The 17,639-nt window shown below is 32.4% G+C and overlaps 1 protein-coding gene across 2 annotated transcripts in view; it reads right to left on the bottom strand.

The window, feature by feature from the left end:
* Positions 1 to 3,268: 3,268 nt before the first annotated feature.
* LOC126880066 (nicotinamide/nicotinic acid mononucleotide adenylyltransferase 1) overlaps positions 3,269 to 17,639 on the bottom strand; it is a 54,438-nt gene continuing 40,067 nt past the window's right edge. For both annotated transcript variants that reach the window (XM_050643723.1, XM_050643724.1), the window contains one exon: positions 3,269 to 3,565. In XM_050643723.1, coding sequence (XP_050499680.1) covers positions 3,536 to 3,565 — 30 coding nt within the window. In that variant the 3' untranslated portion in view covers positions 3,269 to 3,535. The remainder of the gene's footprint in view (positions 3,566 to 17,639) is intronic.

Genomic DNA, 17,639 nt, shown 5'->3' with positions numbered 1-17,639 from the left:
AAATCGATTAATTACCACGGCGTCAGGAAATTTTTTAAATAAACACTAATTTTTGGTGCTACGCGCAGGACAGCGGTGTTCGATTCACACAAGTTGATTTCCACCAAAATTTCTTCTAATCTTTATCTAATATATTATTTTCTTACTCTATATTTTGTTGTATTTTAATTCCACAAAAATCAAACTAATTTTACTATTGTTTGTGAAATATTGTTTAAACAATTGCATATGTTTAAAAATAATAAACTTTTATTCTCTAAGTTAAAATATATAAACAATAAAGTTTTTGCTAATAAAAGTGTTATTTGAAAGAATAGAGTATGTGTTTTTATTTTGCAATAAACAAATTTATTTATTTATACCGAAATGTAATAAAAATTAAAATGTATCAATCATTATCAAAGGTCATTGGAATGTCCAATAAGAGCAAACTATCCGCTGTCCTGCGCGTAGCACCAATAATGAATGTTAATTTAAAAAAATTTCTGACGCCGTGGTAATTAATCGATTTTAATTTTGCAAAATTGCAAATGAAAGGTACAGTACACTTATATACGCAAAACAATTTCAACTTGCTATCTGCTTTATTTTCAGTCCTGTAACATTTTGAAAAAATGAATTTTTTTTGCGAAAGCTGGATTGCAAAATTTATTTTGCAAAATCTATTGAACCGATCTTAATGAAATTTACAGTATTATTTTAATGTATCATATAGTTTTTCTGGGTGAAATATGAAGGTCCTAAGTGTAGCACAAATGGTTGAAAAACGTAAAATGCGAATACTTGTTTTTGTATGTTTCTTTCGCAATTATCGCTATTTTGCAACAACGGTGACTATTTTATAAATTCGTAACTAATTCTATATTGCAGGAAATTTAATTACGCAACTTTTATGTGAGTACAACTTTTCTCGAAAATGAATACTTTATAAGTTATAATCAGAAAACGAAGAAAGAAATCGAATGTTTCCTTAATTTTTTGACATTTTGATTATTTAAACAATGTTCCGGACCTTTTTGAGAGGGAGGATAACTCAAATATTATTATTTGATTTATTTTCAAGCAATTTCTGCAAAAAAATTTGAGTCACCTCTCAACGTCCAAATGTGCTAATATTTTTACAGATGAGCCCTGGTCTAATGTGGAATGCAATGGCAGAACTTTCTGTTCCAAAAAGACTTGTCCAGCTTGTGTAGATATGTGTAAATAGCTGTAGATCCAGAGTACGGATAGGTAACAAACTCTCAGAATCGTTCGAAATAAGTAGTGGCCTGAAACAAGAAAAAGATTGTCACCTTTCCTTTTTTAATATAATCCTGGAGAAAGTAGTAAGAACAGCACAAATTAGAACAGAATAACTGACAGTAAATGGATCAAAATTACTACTAGCATACACGGATGACATTGTGGGAACCACAGTAACTAATGTAAAGGAGACTTTCAATCAATTGGAGGTAGAGACAAAGAAAGCTGGTTAAGGGCGTAGGAGCAAAATTTCGCGCCAATGTCTCTTAAATGCATTAATTTTTTTCGAATCCTGAGAAAACGAATAAGTATTTCTGAAAAATTTAATCCCAGAGTGAAAGATTGTATTATTACCGAGGGCCGAAAGTCCCTGAAAACTTCTATAATGTTTATTTTAATAAGTTGCAGGGGTGAAAAAAATAGAAAATTTAGTGTGATTTTTAATTTCAAATATCTCATTCAAAGGAAACTTTTTGTTATTCTAAGGGACTTTCGACCCTTGGTAATATAATGTAATATTTCATTATGCGTTTAAAATTTTCAAAAATACATATTAGTTTTCTCAGGATTCGACAAACTAAATGCATTGTAAATCCATTACACCCTTAAGGGTAAGTGAAGAAAAAACTAAATACATGTGCATCAAAAGACAAGAGGGGCGAGATAGAATGAGGCAAAATGCTACAATAGACTCATATAACTTTGAAAGAGTGGAGAGTTTTAAATATCTCGGAGTAACAATCACTGCAGATAACGATATCACAGAAGAGAAAAGGGAGAATTCAGGCAGCAAACAGATGTATGTATAGCCTCCACAATACTATTAAATCTAAAAGGTACATCAAATATCAGAATATATAAAACAGTGGTTAGACCGGTGCTTATACTCATATATGGGTGTAAGATGTGGACTCTGGTCAAAACAATTGAAAGAAAACTTAGATGTTTTAAAAGAAAAATCCTCAGAAGAATTTTGGATCTTATCACGACCCTAATAGCAACCAATACCGAATAAGATAAATGCTGAGGTCAAGCGACGTAGTCCAAGAAATTAAATCACAACGTCTAAGATGCTGGTCATGTCCATAGACTCCCTAATAACCGTCTTGCCAAGTTAATCTAGGAGGAAGCCCCCACAGGAAGAAGGCCCTTAGGACGCCCACGAATGCAATGGAGAGACAATATATAGTCAGATTTAAGAACAATGGGGCTACCCACTAACCCAACTATCATGGACGATCGTTCGCGTTCGAGATGGAAGCGAATTGTGCAGTCAGCCAAGACCTAGTGCTACGAGAAGTGGGCAGAACATCTAGCCTGAAGCTATCCTTCAAAGCGTACTCTATGGGCGAAGCCATAAGGAACTAGATGAACGAATGGTATGGATAAGATGCCAGGCAAATCGGTGTTGCATACTGGCAGCAAGGTGCAAAGAATAGGACCGAATAGAGAAATAAGTTCAGGAAGCTCGAGACTCAACGGGCTGTAACACCAATGAATATGAATGATATGCTACGATTCAGGAGATTAAAAGGCTAGTATAGACCCCAGGGGGTCATCTACCTAGTCGAACATTAACTGGTACTGAGAAATGCTCATACCTTCGACAGGCAAATCTGTTGTAAGTCAAATTCTTACTTCCCCGTTGCTGCCCTCTGGATAATGCTAGCAGGTAAGACAGAAAAGTAAGTTTCAGGTATCATAAATGCAGGAACCTTTCTACTAAGAAATGGTAACTCCGAAAGAATTGCCACCAGCTATACAGATTGAACGTTTTCATTTCTTCAGTCATAACTGCTCTTAAATTTTGATTATGCTGTTCTACAATATGCCTATACTCCCATATACCTACTGTTTTTATTACGTCCAAAGTACCTATTAAAAAATGTTTATATTAACATTTATTGGCGCCATATTTATATTATTTTTTGGTCAAACTGTTTATCTCAAGCAGCGAGAGCTTCGTATATTTTGAGCAACATCCCAATACAAACTGGATGTAGTACCATAAATAAAACTCACATTAAAATAAACAGACACTTTTATTACAAAACAAATAAAATAACAGTTTAATAAAAGTTTAAGTACAATAAGGAAAATAAAAAAATCAACAATTTAACTTACAATCTTTGATCACTTACGATAATAAAATTCATTATTTTAACAGTACTTGTATGTGATGTTATTTTTTTTATATCTAAAAAGCCTAAAACATAATTTGTAGCATATAGAGTCTGAATTATCACCTTGTAGTTTACAAGCATACCACAGATACTTATATGGAAAGAAACTAAAGACATGCAGGTCGTACTAAAGAGGCCTGAAACAAAAAACACACATGCTACAAAATAATAATTAAAAATGATTTTATGATTGTGTCAACAGATAACCATCAAAAATTGTATACACTGTTGTATGTCGTGAACGCGATTTTTAAGTAGCTCAAGAATATCTAACAGTAAAACACTGAAAACTTATGTTTTCAATACTTGCACAAAATTTATTACAAGTGTCACGGTCCCAGGCCGGCCCTGTCAACGCCAGAACTTTCTGGCGACGAACTGTCTGAGGGCGAGAGGAAACTTGTTTACGATCTAGAAGGCCATCGAATACACCTTTTTTATTGCTCTGTAAATAATACTTACCTTTCGATTTTTCTAGAAATCAGTAGATTAATTTTATAACTATATAAAGAGACATTTTTGGAATTAGAGTTTAGTCATAAATTTGTAGCCGTCGCGAAATAAGTTGTAAATAAATTATAATAAAGCCGTGGTTATTTTGTAACGTATAAAATTAGTGTAGTATTTTCTAATAAATTAATTAATGTTAAGTGTTTATCGTAGTTTGTAAAATAAAAGGTATAAATTCATTGTTTTTCATTTGTTTAGTTGTAAGTTACTAAAAATAAATAAAGTCAACTAAAATTAAACTTAGTGCCTAAAAAAACGTAAATAATAAAATAGTAAAGTCAACCGCGTAAAAAGTCAGTTACATAACACAAGTTAATGTCACTACAGCTGTTTCGCCAGAGCACGTTTCTCAAGTGATGTATTTTACTAAGTGTCTGCACTCTAAAGTCTCTAACTAAATAGGTTGAGGAGTGGGGAACTGTCTGTGAGTCATTCAGCATTACTTCTCTATTTTTTTTATTTATTGATTTCCATAGATTCTCATAAACATAGTTAATACCTTTATTTTAAATATGAAGAATTTGAAACTGGTCATTAAAATAACGATTATGATCTAGATTCTAGAAGGTGGAGTGCGTACATAGAATATGTTTTTCTATTATTGAAAGCCCGTTTGTGTTTTGCTATACGTTTGTCAAAAACTTACATCGGTCAAACTAGCAGAAACTTTGACAAACGTATAGCAGAACACACAGCTTTCAATAATAGAAAAACAGATTCTATGTACGCACTTGACCTTCTAGATCAGTGTTTCCCAACGTGGGGCCCACGCCCCACAGGGGAGCAATTTGATTGTTAAGGGGGGCAATTCGAATATGGACTCGACACGAGTGTAGCCCTTTCTCTAAAGTCTCTATTTACTGCTCATACTTCAACTAATGATCGTATTATTCAGGCTAGTTATCAAATTTCTTTATTCATTGCTAAAACTGAACATACTATAGGAGAGAATTTAATAAAACCGTCAATATCAGCATTTCTTAAAACGGTTCTGGAAAAAGATGAGAAAATGTAAGAGCTATACCACTCAGTAACAATACAATACTGTTAGTAGAAGAATAGACGAGATTGGTGAAGATATTGAATAACAACTTGTTGAAGCGGAAAACAAGAAATTTCTCAGTACAAATGGATGAATCAATTTTGAGAGACGCGAGGCAGAATTGATAACTTACGTAAGATATATTGAGACAGGGCATTTTGTTGAAAAAATGTTGCTCTGTAAAAGATTAGAACGCACAACAATGAAAAATATAACATATTGTACTGTTGATGGTGTTCCTAATATGACGGGCAAGGACGGGCTTAAAATTGATGAAAGATGCGAATTCAGAAATGATTCTTGTGCATTGGGTTATTCATTGATATCCAAGCTAAAAACTCACATCTAAAAACATCTCGTCTGTTCTAAATGAAGTACTACATTCCGTAAGACAGTGTGTGAAGTGTTGCAGAACCACCAAATTCACTTAATATTTGAGATATGAATGCGCAGTGTTGTTGACGTTCGGTTGTTCCACATTTTCTGAATTTTATTTTTGTACCGTGCAGCTATTTTATTTGGCGAGATGTTACCAAAATAAAATTTAAAAAAATTTAAAAATAGGAACGTCCAGTGCATCCAAATCTCAAATACAAAGTGAATTTGGTGGTGCTGTAATGCTACTAAATCTGATGCCAAATGTGAGCGTCTCTTCAAGCTATTTTGTGAAGAACAACATGACCACGTGATACTTTACTTCATACTGAAATAAGATGTATATTTGTGGAACTGTTTGATACGGTTAGTGATTTTTTAAGCGATACACCTGAAATGAAGTATCTGTTAACAATCGGTATTTAGTAAAGTATTTGTGAGTAAACAAAAAAAAACAAATAAAAGTCTTGACGATGCAAAAGCGAAGATATTTGTTTTCATTACCCATATTGAGCTATATCAGAAATATATTAACAACAAAAACTTTGAACCATTTCGTTGGCTCCAATAATGTGAAATAAGTGATACCGCTTTACTTCTTATCATCTGAATATTACAAGGGCTGATTTAAAAGAAAAATTTTGTGATTTAAAACAAATTGATATTCCAACATGGATGATGCAGCCAATGTTAGTGGATTTATCTGATATAACAAATATACAGTATCAAGAAAAACTCATAGAATTTCAAAATGATGAATCAGTTAAAACTTTTTCTAATATAAAAGGAACGACATTGTGAGAAAACAGAACAAATGTGCAAGAAAACTATTGTTACCGTTTTCATCTTCATACTTAGCCGAATGTGGACTTAGTGATGGTTTACTGGTAAAAAAAGAAATATATAACTGGATATAACACAACGTGGAGACTTGAGACTGAAGCTAACCAAATTGGAACCTAATATAAAATATCCGTGCAGCTGGAATCAAGTACAAGGGATTTCACTAAATTAAAATAATACATTAATATAGAAAAATTATTATTAAAATTATTTGGAATTTGAATTTGAGTTTTCGTTATATGTTTTGAAAATTTACTTAACTGTTTCGTTAACAATTTTCTAGTGATTTCTTCCTAAAACATCATTTATGTTACATGCTTACATAGGGGGGGCATAAGAATTTTATAATGGCTAGGGTGGGGCATGGCACAAAAAGGTTGGGAAATACCCCAGGCTGTGGGTGAAAAATGGTACCCCGTCAAAATAGCCCCGTCAAAAAAGCTCCGACAAAATAGCCCCGACATAATATCCCGCACACAAAATAGCTCCGACAAAATAGCCTGCAGACAAAATCGCCGCGGAATAATAGCCCGGCGACAAAATAGCCCCGACAAAATAGCCCCGAAAAAAAAGCTCCCTTCAGAATTCATCATGAAATAATACCTTAAAAATACATTTTTTCGGAAATGGTAATTATCCTCTATTCAGATGTTTATCTTAACCACATTAAATAAAAATTGTCTTTTCAGAGAACTCGAGTCCTGTCTTTCCTGCCTCTTGGAAGTTTGAACAATAAAGTTAAGCAAAAATCAATGTTAATTTATGATATAAACATTTTTTTTGTTTTCGGGCAACAGTAAAATGCATATTAAATTAAATAAATTAAATACATTCTTCCTTTTTGTCAAATAATTTAAATTAAAAAAAAGTTTTTGGACACCTTGTATAAATAATTATGTAATTGTTTATAAGAGGCTGTTTTAGCCGGGGCTATTTTAGCCGGGGCTGTTTTGACCGGGGCTATTTTGTGTGCGGGCTATTTTGTCGGGGCTATTTTGTGTGCGGGCTATTTTGTCGAGGCTATTTTGTGTTGAGGCTATTTTGACGGGGCTTTTTTGACGGGGCTGTTTTGACCGGGCTATTTTGACGGGTCACGGTGAAAAATAGGTCGATTTCAGGATATAATTCTGGAATTTTTGAAACCTATCAGGTGTTGTAAAGGACGATGCCAGGAATAACTTCTACTAAAATGTAACCAAAAATATTGTGCGCTTTTTTTTATATTGCGATTTTCATTTGCTAAATTTGCAATTTTTAAAGATTTTTAATTTTACAGCTTAGGATATTGATTTTAGAGAAAAACTTTTTAATAGAAAGTTGTGGTAAATTAAAAAACCTACAATTTGAGCTATGGTAAGTTTAATTTCGTTTATTGGTTATAACAAAACAGCCTGCGAAAGGTCCAAAATGGCCGTTTTTTACAATTGCATTATTTATTGTACAAATCATTTTTTTTTATATTTTTTAAAGCTTTTAAATGAAGATCTTTCAATTCCAAACATAAAAAAAAGTTGTAAAGCCAGATTAACGAATTTGTTGTTTAGATATTATAAATTGTTTATCCCAAGAGGTCAAATGTCGAAGGCTATAACTTAAAAAAAAATCGTAGAGAGTTGGTGAAACATCCAATCTCCTTCTTAAGAGTTATATTTTCATATTCTGATGTAAATAAATGCGTAAATCATTTTTAAACCTCTAATTTTTGGGACTGAAAATAAGGGGGCAAATTTCGTTATAAACATTTAGAGCTGAAGCGGTCTTGTACATCCTATGAGTTTTTAACTTACAGATTATTGTTGCTGAAGACGAAACGAAGATTTATAAAAAAATAAAAAAAATCTACGACCAACTGAAGCCGAGATAATTTTTGGGTTTGAAAATAAGGGGGCAAATTTCGTTATAAACATTTAGAGCTGAAGCGGCCCTGTACATCCTATGAGTTTCTAACTTACAGATTAAAGTTGCTGAAGACGAAACGAAGATTTATAAAAAAATAAAAATTTTCTACAACCAACTGAAGCCGAGATAATTGTTTTTTTTTTCTTAAATCGTAATTAATTTATTTATAACAATTAAGAAATTATTTTACAGTTATTGACTAAATAAAGACTTATATTATGTTAAAATAGACATTATTATAAAATATAATTACATTTAATTATTAAAAATTATTTTTAAAATCGGTGCTTTTGCGAACGGCCGAATTTTGCAAATCGCCCGGCTCGCTTCAAATCCGCGTGCTCGGAAAATTTTTACGTAACTTGTATTAAATTTTGACAGAAAACAATTTAATAATATTACCATTATAATATGTTTACCACTGTATTTGTTTTTCTTGATAAACTTTTATATGTGAAATCTCATTTCTGAAGAAATAATATTGCAAAAATGATACATATAATAATATATGAAATATATAACTATATTTTTAATTTTTTCATTGTTATATAAATATAATAATAATAATGTTACTTCTTATTATACAATATAAAACTTTTTCTTCTTGTAGTGACTATCCGTTTTGGATGTTCGCCAACATCCAAAACGGATAGTCACTAGGTACAAGAAGAAAAAGTTTTATATTGTATAATAAGAATATTATACAATTTAAAATTTTTCTTCTTGTAGTGACTATCCGTTGGCGAACATCCAAAACGGATAGTCACTACAAGAAGAAAAAGTTTTATATTGTATAATAAGAAGTAACATTATTATTATTATATTTATATACCAATGAGAAAATTAAAAATATAGTTATATATTTCATATATATGTATGTATCATTTTTGTAATATTATTTCTCCAGAAATCAGATTTCACATATAAAAGTTTATCAAGAAAAACAAACACAGTGGTAAACAGACTGTATATTATAATGATAATATTATTAAATTGTTTTCTGTCAAAATTGAATACAAGTTACGTAAACATTTTCCGAGCGCGCGGATTTGAAGCGAGCCGGCGATTTGCAAAATTCGGCCGCTTGCAAAAGCACCGATTTTAAAAATAATTTTTAATAATTAAATGTAATTATATTTTATAATAATTTTTATTTTAAGATAACATAAGTCCTTCTTTAGTCAATGACTGTAAAATAATTTCTTAATTGTTATAAATAAAGGCACTACGATTTAAGAAAAAAAAAAACAATTATCTCGGCTTCAGTTGGTTTTAGAAAATTTTTATTTTTTTTATAAATCTTCGTTTCGTCTTCAGCAACTTTAATCTGTAAGTTAGAAACTCATAGGATGTACAGGGCCGCTTCAGCTCTAAATGTTTATAACGAAATTTGCCCCCTTATTTTCAAACCCAAAAATTATCTTGGCTTCAGTTGGTCGTAATTTTTTTTTATTTTCTTATAAATCTGCGTTTCGTCTTCAGTAACAATAATCTGTAAGTTAAAAACTCATAGGATGTACAGGGCCGCTTCAGCTCTAAATGTTTATAACGAAATTTGCCCCCTTATTTTCAAACCCAAAAATTTGAGATTTAAAAATGTTTTACGCATTTATTTACATCAGAATATGAAAATATAACTCTCTATACTCCGTCTACCGAACAGACGGAGTAATCAAGTGAATAAATCATAATATTTCTTAAAAATACCTTAACGCACGGCCTTGTACACAATGCTGATAATACCAGTTACCGAATACTTTGTTATAGGTATTGTGTAGAAGGTCGTGCGTTAAGGTATTTTGAAGAAATATTGTGATTTATTCAGGTAATTACTCCGTCTGTTGGGTAGACGGAGTATAGAAGGAGATTGGATGTTTCACCAACTCTCTACGATTTTTTTTCAAAAAGTTATAGCCTTCTACATTTGACCTCTTGGGATAAACAATTTATAATATCTAAGCAACAAATTCGTTAATCTGGTTTTACAACTTTTTTATGTTTGGAATCGAAAGATCTTCATTTTAAAGCTTTAAAAAAATATAAAAAAATGATTTGTACAATAAATAATGCAACTGTAAAAAACGGCCATTTTGGACCTTTCGCAGGCTGTTTTCCAATAACCAATAAACGGAATTAAACTTACCATAGCTCAAATTGTAGGTTTTTTAATTCACTACAACTTTCTATTAAAAAGTTTTTCTCTAAAATGAATATCCTAAGCTGCAAAATAAAATATCTTTAAAAATTGCAAATTTAACAAATGAAAATAGCAATAAAAAAAAAGCTCACAATATTTTTGGTCACATTTTAGTAGAAGTTATTCCTGGCATCGTCCTTTACAACACCTGATAGGTTTCAAAAATTCCTGAATTATATCACGTTTTTTCACCCACAGCCTGGGGTAAAACACCGTTCTAGATCGTAATCATTCTTTTAATGAACAGCTTCAAATTCTTCATATTCAAAATAAGTGTCTTAAGCTATCTTTATTAAAATCTATGGAAATCAATAAATAAAAAAATACAGATATAGTTCTGAATGACCAACTAGAGACAAGCAGTTTTTCACTCAACCTATTAAGTTAGAGACTTTAAAGAGCAGACACATAGTAAAATACATTACTTGAGAAAGGCACTTTGGAGTTGATGTGGCATCTTGTAATAAATTTTGAGAAAGTATTGAAAGCAAAAGTTTTCAATGTTTTATTGTTAGATACAATGAATTCCTTTTCCAATTTGAACGAATAGTTGATAAAAAATTATCCTAAGCAATACACCTAATCGCAAAAACAAAAGTAATTAAAATATCGACATTATCTTCTGAGGTTTTTAAAGTACATACCAGAATGATTATAAAATGGCTCTCTGTTAACACAATCTATCTTCTAAACTACAGAGTATCTATTAAGTCGCGAATTAAAAACTTAAATTTTACAAGGCACATAACGTTTTCAGGACGATCTAAAATAATGTTCTTAACATTAGATTTTGCGTTTAGCGATTTATATTACTTTATACCCTGTTTATTTATGGTGCCAATAAAGAAAACAACACCATAGTTAAATTCTTTTTAGACTGCCCTTTATGATTCGAAACCTGAAAATCTATATGATAATTTTTACACAACATATTTAATTCCAGAATACAAATTTTATCTACAGTTATCAATACGAGCAGAACTGATGCTACGAAAACATAGAAGTCAAAAAATTGTAATAAGAATATTAAGTTATCTTGATGTAATATTGAAAATGGGCATTTAAATTATATTTCACGAATTTGCGACTATTTTGGATTATCGCTAGACACTAAGCAGCCAATGCAATTAAGTCAAAACGGCAACAGGTGTATGTTCACAAAAACTGATAGTGTGTAAAACGAATTTATTAAAATCAGCTAAGTACTTTCGGCATAGCAAATGCCATCATCAGAGCTTCGTCTTATAGGTATAAAAACCTCATAGAAGAGTAACTGTTGACAAACAACATATTAAAAGTAAATTGGTACAGGGCTAGGCCTCTGATCTAGGGTAAAAACCCTTACAAATATTAAATATCACATCGATGTGCTTAGAGAAAATATGGCTACCACATTGTCTCTAAGCACATCTATTTGATATTTAATATTTGTAAGGGTTTTCACCCTACATTAGAGGCCTAGCCATAAAGCCTTAGTCTAAAAGGAGCATCATCACTGTTGTTACCTAAAATAAGTATAACCATATTAGTGAAGACAAATGTTAAAAATTTAAAATGTTGACCAAGGTAAAAAAGCAAAGTTTGGTTATATTTACAGGCATGACATGCTGAGCCAGCAAAAATAAATAGGCTAAAATCTATTAAGTATTGAATTTATTATATAAAGTAATTGAAAAATCCAAAGGATGGATATGGATATAATCCCTAAGGATATGAACCTTGGGCATTATATGACTCCCACGAGGCACGTGGGATGCTAAATAGACAATATTATGTCTTCACATTGAGGATGGTGAGTGGCAACTGCAGTAAAAGTTAAGAGCATTTCCGTTGTCAAAGCGTCAACGGGAAAATTTTCACAAAACTTCACGTTGCATTGACAGTCTCTTCTGACATCAGTCGGAAATGGTCTTAAGTTTTACTTCAGTTGCCACTCACCGTCCTCAATGTGAAGATATAATATTGTCTATTTAGCGACCCACGTGCCTCGTTGGAGTCATATAATGCCCAAGGGCCATATCCTTAGGGATTCACGGTGCACCGTCTCAACAAAAGTTAAAACCGCGGTGTTAAAAACATTAAAACAGAGAAATATATTATTCAAAATTTCCAGGGAGTCTCTTGAGAGTTTTCAAACAGATTGGGTTTAGGTTCAAAATTGAAGGCAATAGAAAAGTCTTGAGTGAAAGAGCTAGTGTCGGTCACAAAAGAATCGAGTTTTTAAGAAACTATAATAATTTTAAAAAAGAACACGTTTAATTTGTTTATTTACAGGAAACGTGGATTTTTACTAAAAGGGAATAAGACGGATTTGGCAGGAAGAGAGTATAAAATCCATAAAACACACCGATACAGAGGGAAAGGGGCATATTATATTGTCTGCGGGTGGGAAACATAGTTTTATTGACGGAGCGGATCTTGTGTGTTTGAGATGTTTGTGAAATGGTGGAAAGAAAAACGACTTCCCAGTGTACATGATCCATCTACTATAGTTTTGGATAATGACCCATAACATTCGAAAATTTTAAATAAGCCACCAATAAATTCCTGGGTAGTATATAAAATAAAAGAATGGTTAACGAATGGAAATATTTAATTTCCTCGGGATTATTTCAAGTCAGAATTACTACAATTAGCCAAATGGAATGAAAAATCAAAAATATTTATATAAGACGATATTATGCGAGTAATACGAATATGCCTCCACTTTTCACTAGCTAGACTCAATAATAAATGACAACACCAACGCCAGTCAAAAAATACAAGCACGTGAGTCTTTAGAATGTACAAAACAGTAATGGACCGTGATAGACGTGACGTCAAATCAATGTTGGCTACTCTGGAATATTTGCCAAACAAAACAAAGATTCACACTTGGTGTTTGTTTTCGTTTTTATAATTGGAATATATTGCTTGTAGGATGTTTAACTTTTACAAAATAGTAGTGTGTTGGGTAACCGTGATTGTAATCAATGATCATAGTATATTTTCCACCATATTTCCAAATAGGACTGGTTAAGAACCTGAAAAAACACAGTAAGTACTATTGTAGTGTGTAAATCCTTGATTTTGTGTAGGGACATTTATAAAATTAACAGCAATATGATTGATATGACTAACAAGGATTGTGTCTTTAGAAAAAATGTGCAGATGCTTGTTAAAACAAAATAAAATTAAAAATAATTAGACAAATCACGTGTATAATCCATTGACAGACGTCAAACATTTATTGATTTTTGATGTGTTTGGAAAAATATTTGACGTCACACTATCACGGTCCATTAGACCAGTGGTTACATATGGACGTGAAACGTGGACAATCTCAACCACTAATGAAAATCAACTGACAATATTTGAGCGCAAAATACTAAGGAAGATATTTGGACCAACACATTGCAGCGATGGTTCGTGGAGAATTAAAATGAGCCACGAGCTCGACGAACGAATGCAGAGCGCAGATATTGTTAGATTTGTAAACTCACCAAGACTAAACTGGCTTGATCACTTAGAAAGAATGCCAGATAATATAGTTGTAAAAGTAATCCAGAGATAGAGGCCCCAAGGAAATAGAACAAGAGGAAGGCCCCGTAAAAGATAAAAGACGACGTAGAGAAAGATCATAAAACGATGAACGTCAGCAGTGGCGAAGGAAAGTATCGACACAGCAGAATGGAAGAACATTGTTAAGCAGGCCAAGACTCACAAAGGGTTGTGCGCCATTAGAAGAAGACGAGATATGTAGACATAATTTTCTTCTATTTTTGCATTAATAAATTGTATATTTCTCAAAATGAATGTAAAATACATACATTATTAGTTAAATCTGTATTTTTGCTTGCCCTCTACAGTGTTTCAAATATTGGGGGAATTTTCTATAAAATTTCTCAGCACAGCACATCATTTACGTCAAGGCTTTTATCCCTCATCCAAGATAGTCACAAATTCGTGAAATATACTATATCTACATTTACTCAATAAAAAGTAAATTAAAAATACTATCCTCAAAACATATTAGACATGCAAAAATTGTTTAAATAATTTCATGTAAGTTTTTTAATACATAGAGATAAAATGGGGTAAAAACGTATTTTGTTGTATAAGTCTATATCGCTCTCGTCTTCAGCTAGAATGGCTTGGTCGTCAGCAAAATATATCATGTACAATCTCTTGTCTTCGATTGGGATGCTCATATTGCAGCACATTCTTCTCTCCACAATGAGAGCGTTTCATTCAGATATATTTTGAAGAGTGCAGGTGCTGTGCAGCAGCCTTGCTTTCATTATCATCACCCAGCCCTTTGAGTCCACTACTGGACACAAGCCTCCCTCATTGTTGTACATTGTGCTTTATTTTGAGCACTTTGCATCCAATGTCTTGACATTTTCTTGAGATCTAGTTCTTTTATCTAATCTCAGCCTCCACTCAAGTAATCTCTTAGTCCACCTTTCATCACTGTTTCGGGCGACGTGTCCGACCCAGTTCCATTTCAGTATGGCAATTCGGAAAATTACAAACTGTAACTCCTGTTCTTCGTCTTAAGTCATCATGTAACTCGGTCACGAAGCGATATATTCAGCATTGACCTTTCCATTTTCCTCTGAGCTATTTGCAGCGTTTTAGAAGTTGTAGTTGTCAATGTCAAAGTTTCGGCACCATAGGTCATCACAGATAACACACATTCGTCAAATGTTTTACGTTTTAAAGAAATTGGTATATCGCTGTTAAAGATGTCTTTGAGTTTTCTATAGGCTACTCAGGCTATAGGCTACTCAAGGTATATGTATTTTTCCATCAGCTCTACTTCGTTGTCCCCAATATTGATATTTCCGCTAGCTACCTTGCGGAAATAGCCTTGCTTTAGACCCCTACTAAAGGAATTTCTCTAGTTAATTTGTTTCCAGTTTTAATGTTTACCGGCTTATTTTTGTAAAGCTGCTGTACTGCTTTTATATCTTTTTGTTTATTTTTTTTTCATTTTTTGTTTATTCCTTTTTTTTTCATTGTTACCTACAGCATTGAAAGTGGTACTCTGTCGTATGCCTTTGTCAGATATATAAAGACTATATGAGTTAAAAGGTAATTTAGTAATCTTTTCTCAATAGCCGGCTTTAGCGAAAATATGCTTTCCATATCTGCCTGCACGAAAGCCATTTTGTTCTTCTACATCCGTCATCTATTAGATTTTATTTTTTATTATTTTTTCATAGAGTCTCGAGAGTAAATTTATGACAATTAGCCCCCTGTAGTTTGAACAATTATTTCTATTTGCTTTTTATTTAATTTCAATTATATTTAATAATTATAATATAATTTTATATAATTTATTTAGTTATAATTTCTTCATATCATAATCTTCGTTAATTATTATCCTCTGTATACTAACTTACTGAATTTTTTAAACATTAACCTTACAAACATCTTTATTTTCTAATAATTATTATATCAAGATCTAAATTCATGCAAGAGAATATTGAAAAAGACATCGTAGTGTTGTTTATGGAAGAGCTGTACAAAAAATCTAAAACATTTAAAACTGCTTCTTTTCGACTGTACAGGTACGTTTTTCGAAACTACGCGATTTCAGCTACAAATACGACCCAATGCCGTGTTGATGGAAGCATTCACGGTGACGTGAGAACCTTTGTATGTGAAAGTTTAAATTCAGCGTTTTTTAGGCATACCTGCAGTGCCTCATATTTGTTGACAACGCAAAATGAAAATTTCATGTTATATGTTTTGAAGATTAGGCTCTAACAATGGAAAATTCACAGCGATCGGTTAATGAAAGTGATAAATTTGATTGATCTCATGAGAATCGTAAGAAATGACAAAAATCGTGCAACGTTTATTCATTTTATAGAAACGGACATTTGCGGCAAACATTGCGTACAAAAGCTTGTTCTCTTCATCTTCAAAAAGCATTTTCATTTTTGTCGATAGAACACTCTGATCGAATTTTACTTAAAAAATTGATTTCTCGAGCGTAACTGACATTAAAAATCGCCGGTCGCTTCAAGCGTTATTTTACAAGGTAACTAAATTACCAAAAAAGTCTTAAAATACTTCGTTGTTTGTGTAAAATTTATTTTTGAAATGGAAACTACGTGACAAAGAGGAACGTTATTGTATCACAAACATTCAACTTATGATTTAATCATCATTTTAATACTGGTAACGAATTATATCACTCAATTAAACATCAACTATTGGAATAGTTTATTGGAAATTTATAAACAGTGCATTTAAGAGTACCTACATTGTTACAGCAGTTCATGCGCCGTTGTTATTGACATTTCGTCTGCAACTGCAACAGACATCAAAGGTGATGCGGAGGCGGATCTGACCTATTAAGTGCGTTCGCGGGTGCTTGTCGGCGACAAATTAGCAGCAAAACGCATGCGCATTTTAAAATGATATAAATAATATCGTTAATAGATAAATATACAAGATAGATTTACCTAGTATAATTTAAAAATTAGGTATTAATATTAATTAAAAGTAAATATACCTTGTATATTTATCTATTAACGGTATTATTTATATTAAATGAGGTTAGAAATTGTCGGCGACAATTTGTCCACTGTACCCGCGAACGCAACTATTATAGTGCGACAGATGTTATTTGGTTTAGCCTACTACTTGACGGAAAAAATACGAAGTGATGTCGCATCGTGTAAAATCAACGGTTAAAGCTTTCGCCCAATAAGCCCAAGAATATGTAGATTGCTAATAAGGGCAGGTTCTTTAACTACAACATTATCAATGTTCATGCTCCAACTGAAGACAAAGAAGACGAGGAGAAATACCTATTTTATGAGAAAGTGGAAAGCACTTATAGGAAATGTCAGGACAATGACATAAAAATTATTATCGGCGATCTTAATGCTAAAGTTGGTCAAGAAACAATCTGCAGACCAACTATTGGCGAACATAGTCTCCGTACGGTCAGTAACCAAAATGGTTTACGGCTGATTGAACTCGCGGCATCGTTAGGAATGGCGGTAGTAAGTACGTGCTTTCCACACAAAAACATCCACAAAGCCACGTGGCAATCACCAGACGGTCAGACCAAGAATCAAATTGACCACGTACTTATAGATAGTCGACATTTCTCTGATGTACTGGACGTGAGAGCATGTAGAGGTGCTAATATAGACTCCGACCACTACCTTATAAAATCAAAGCTCAGAGCACGCATATCTAACGCAAAAAAGGTCACAGCACAAAATCCACAAAATATAATACTGAGGTGCTAAAATCTAAAACTGCTAGAGCTAATTACATGAAAATCTTAAGACGCATAGAAGTATAGAAGAGCATTTGACTAAATGTAAAGAAGCCATGC

The sequence above is a fragment of the Diabrotica virgifera genome, chromosome 2 (assembly GCF_917563875.1).
Source record: "Diabrotica virgifera virgifera chromosome 2, PGI_DIABVI_V3a".
Lineage (NCBI taxonomy): Eukaryota > Metazoa > Arthropoda > Insecta > Coleoptera > Chrysomelidae > Diabrotica > Diabrotica virgifera.
This window is presented reverse-complemented; position numbering and strand designations above follow the sequence as displayed.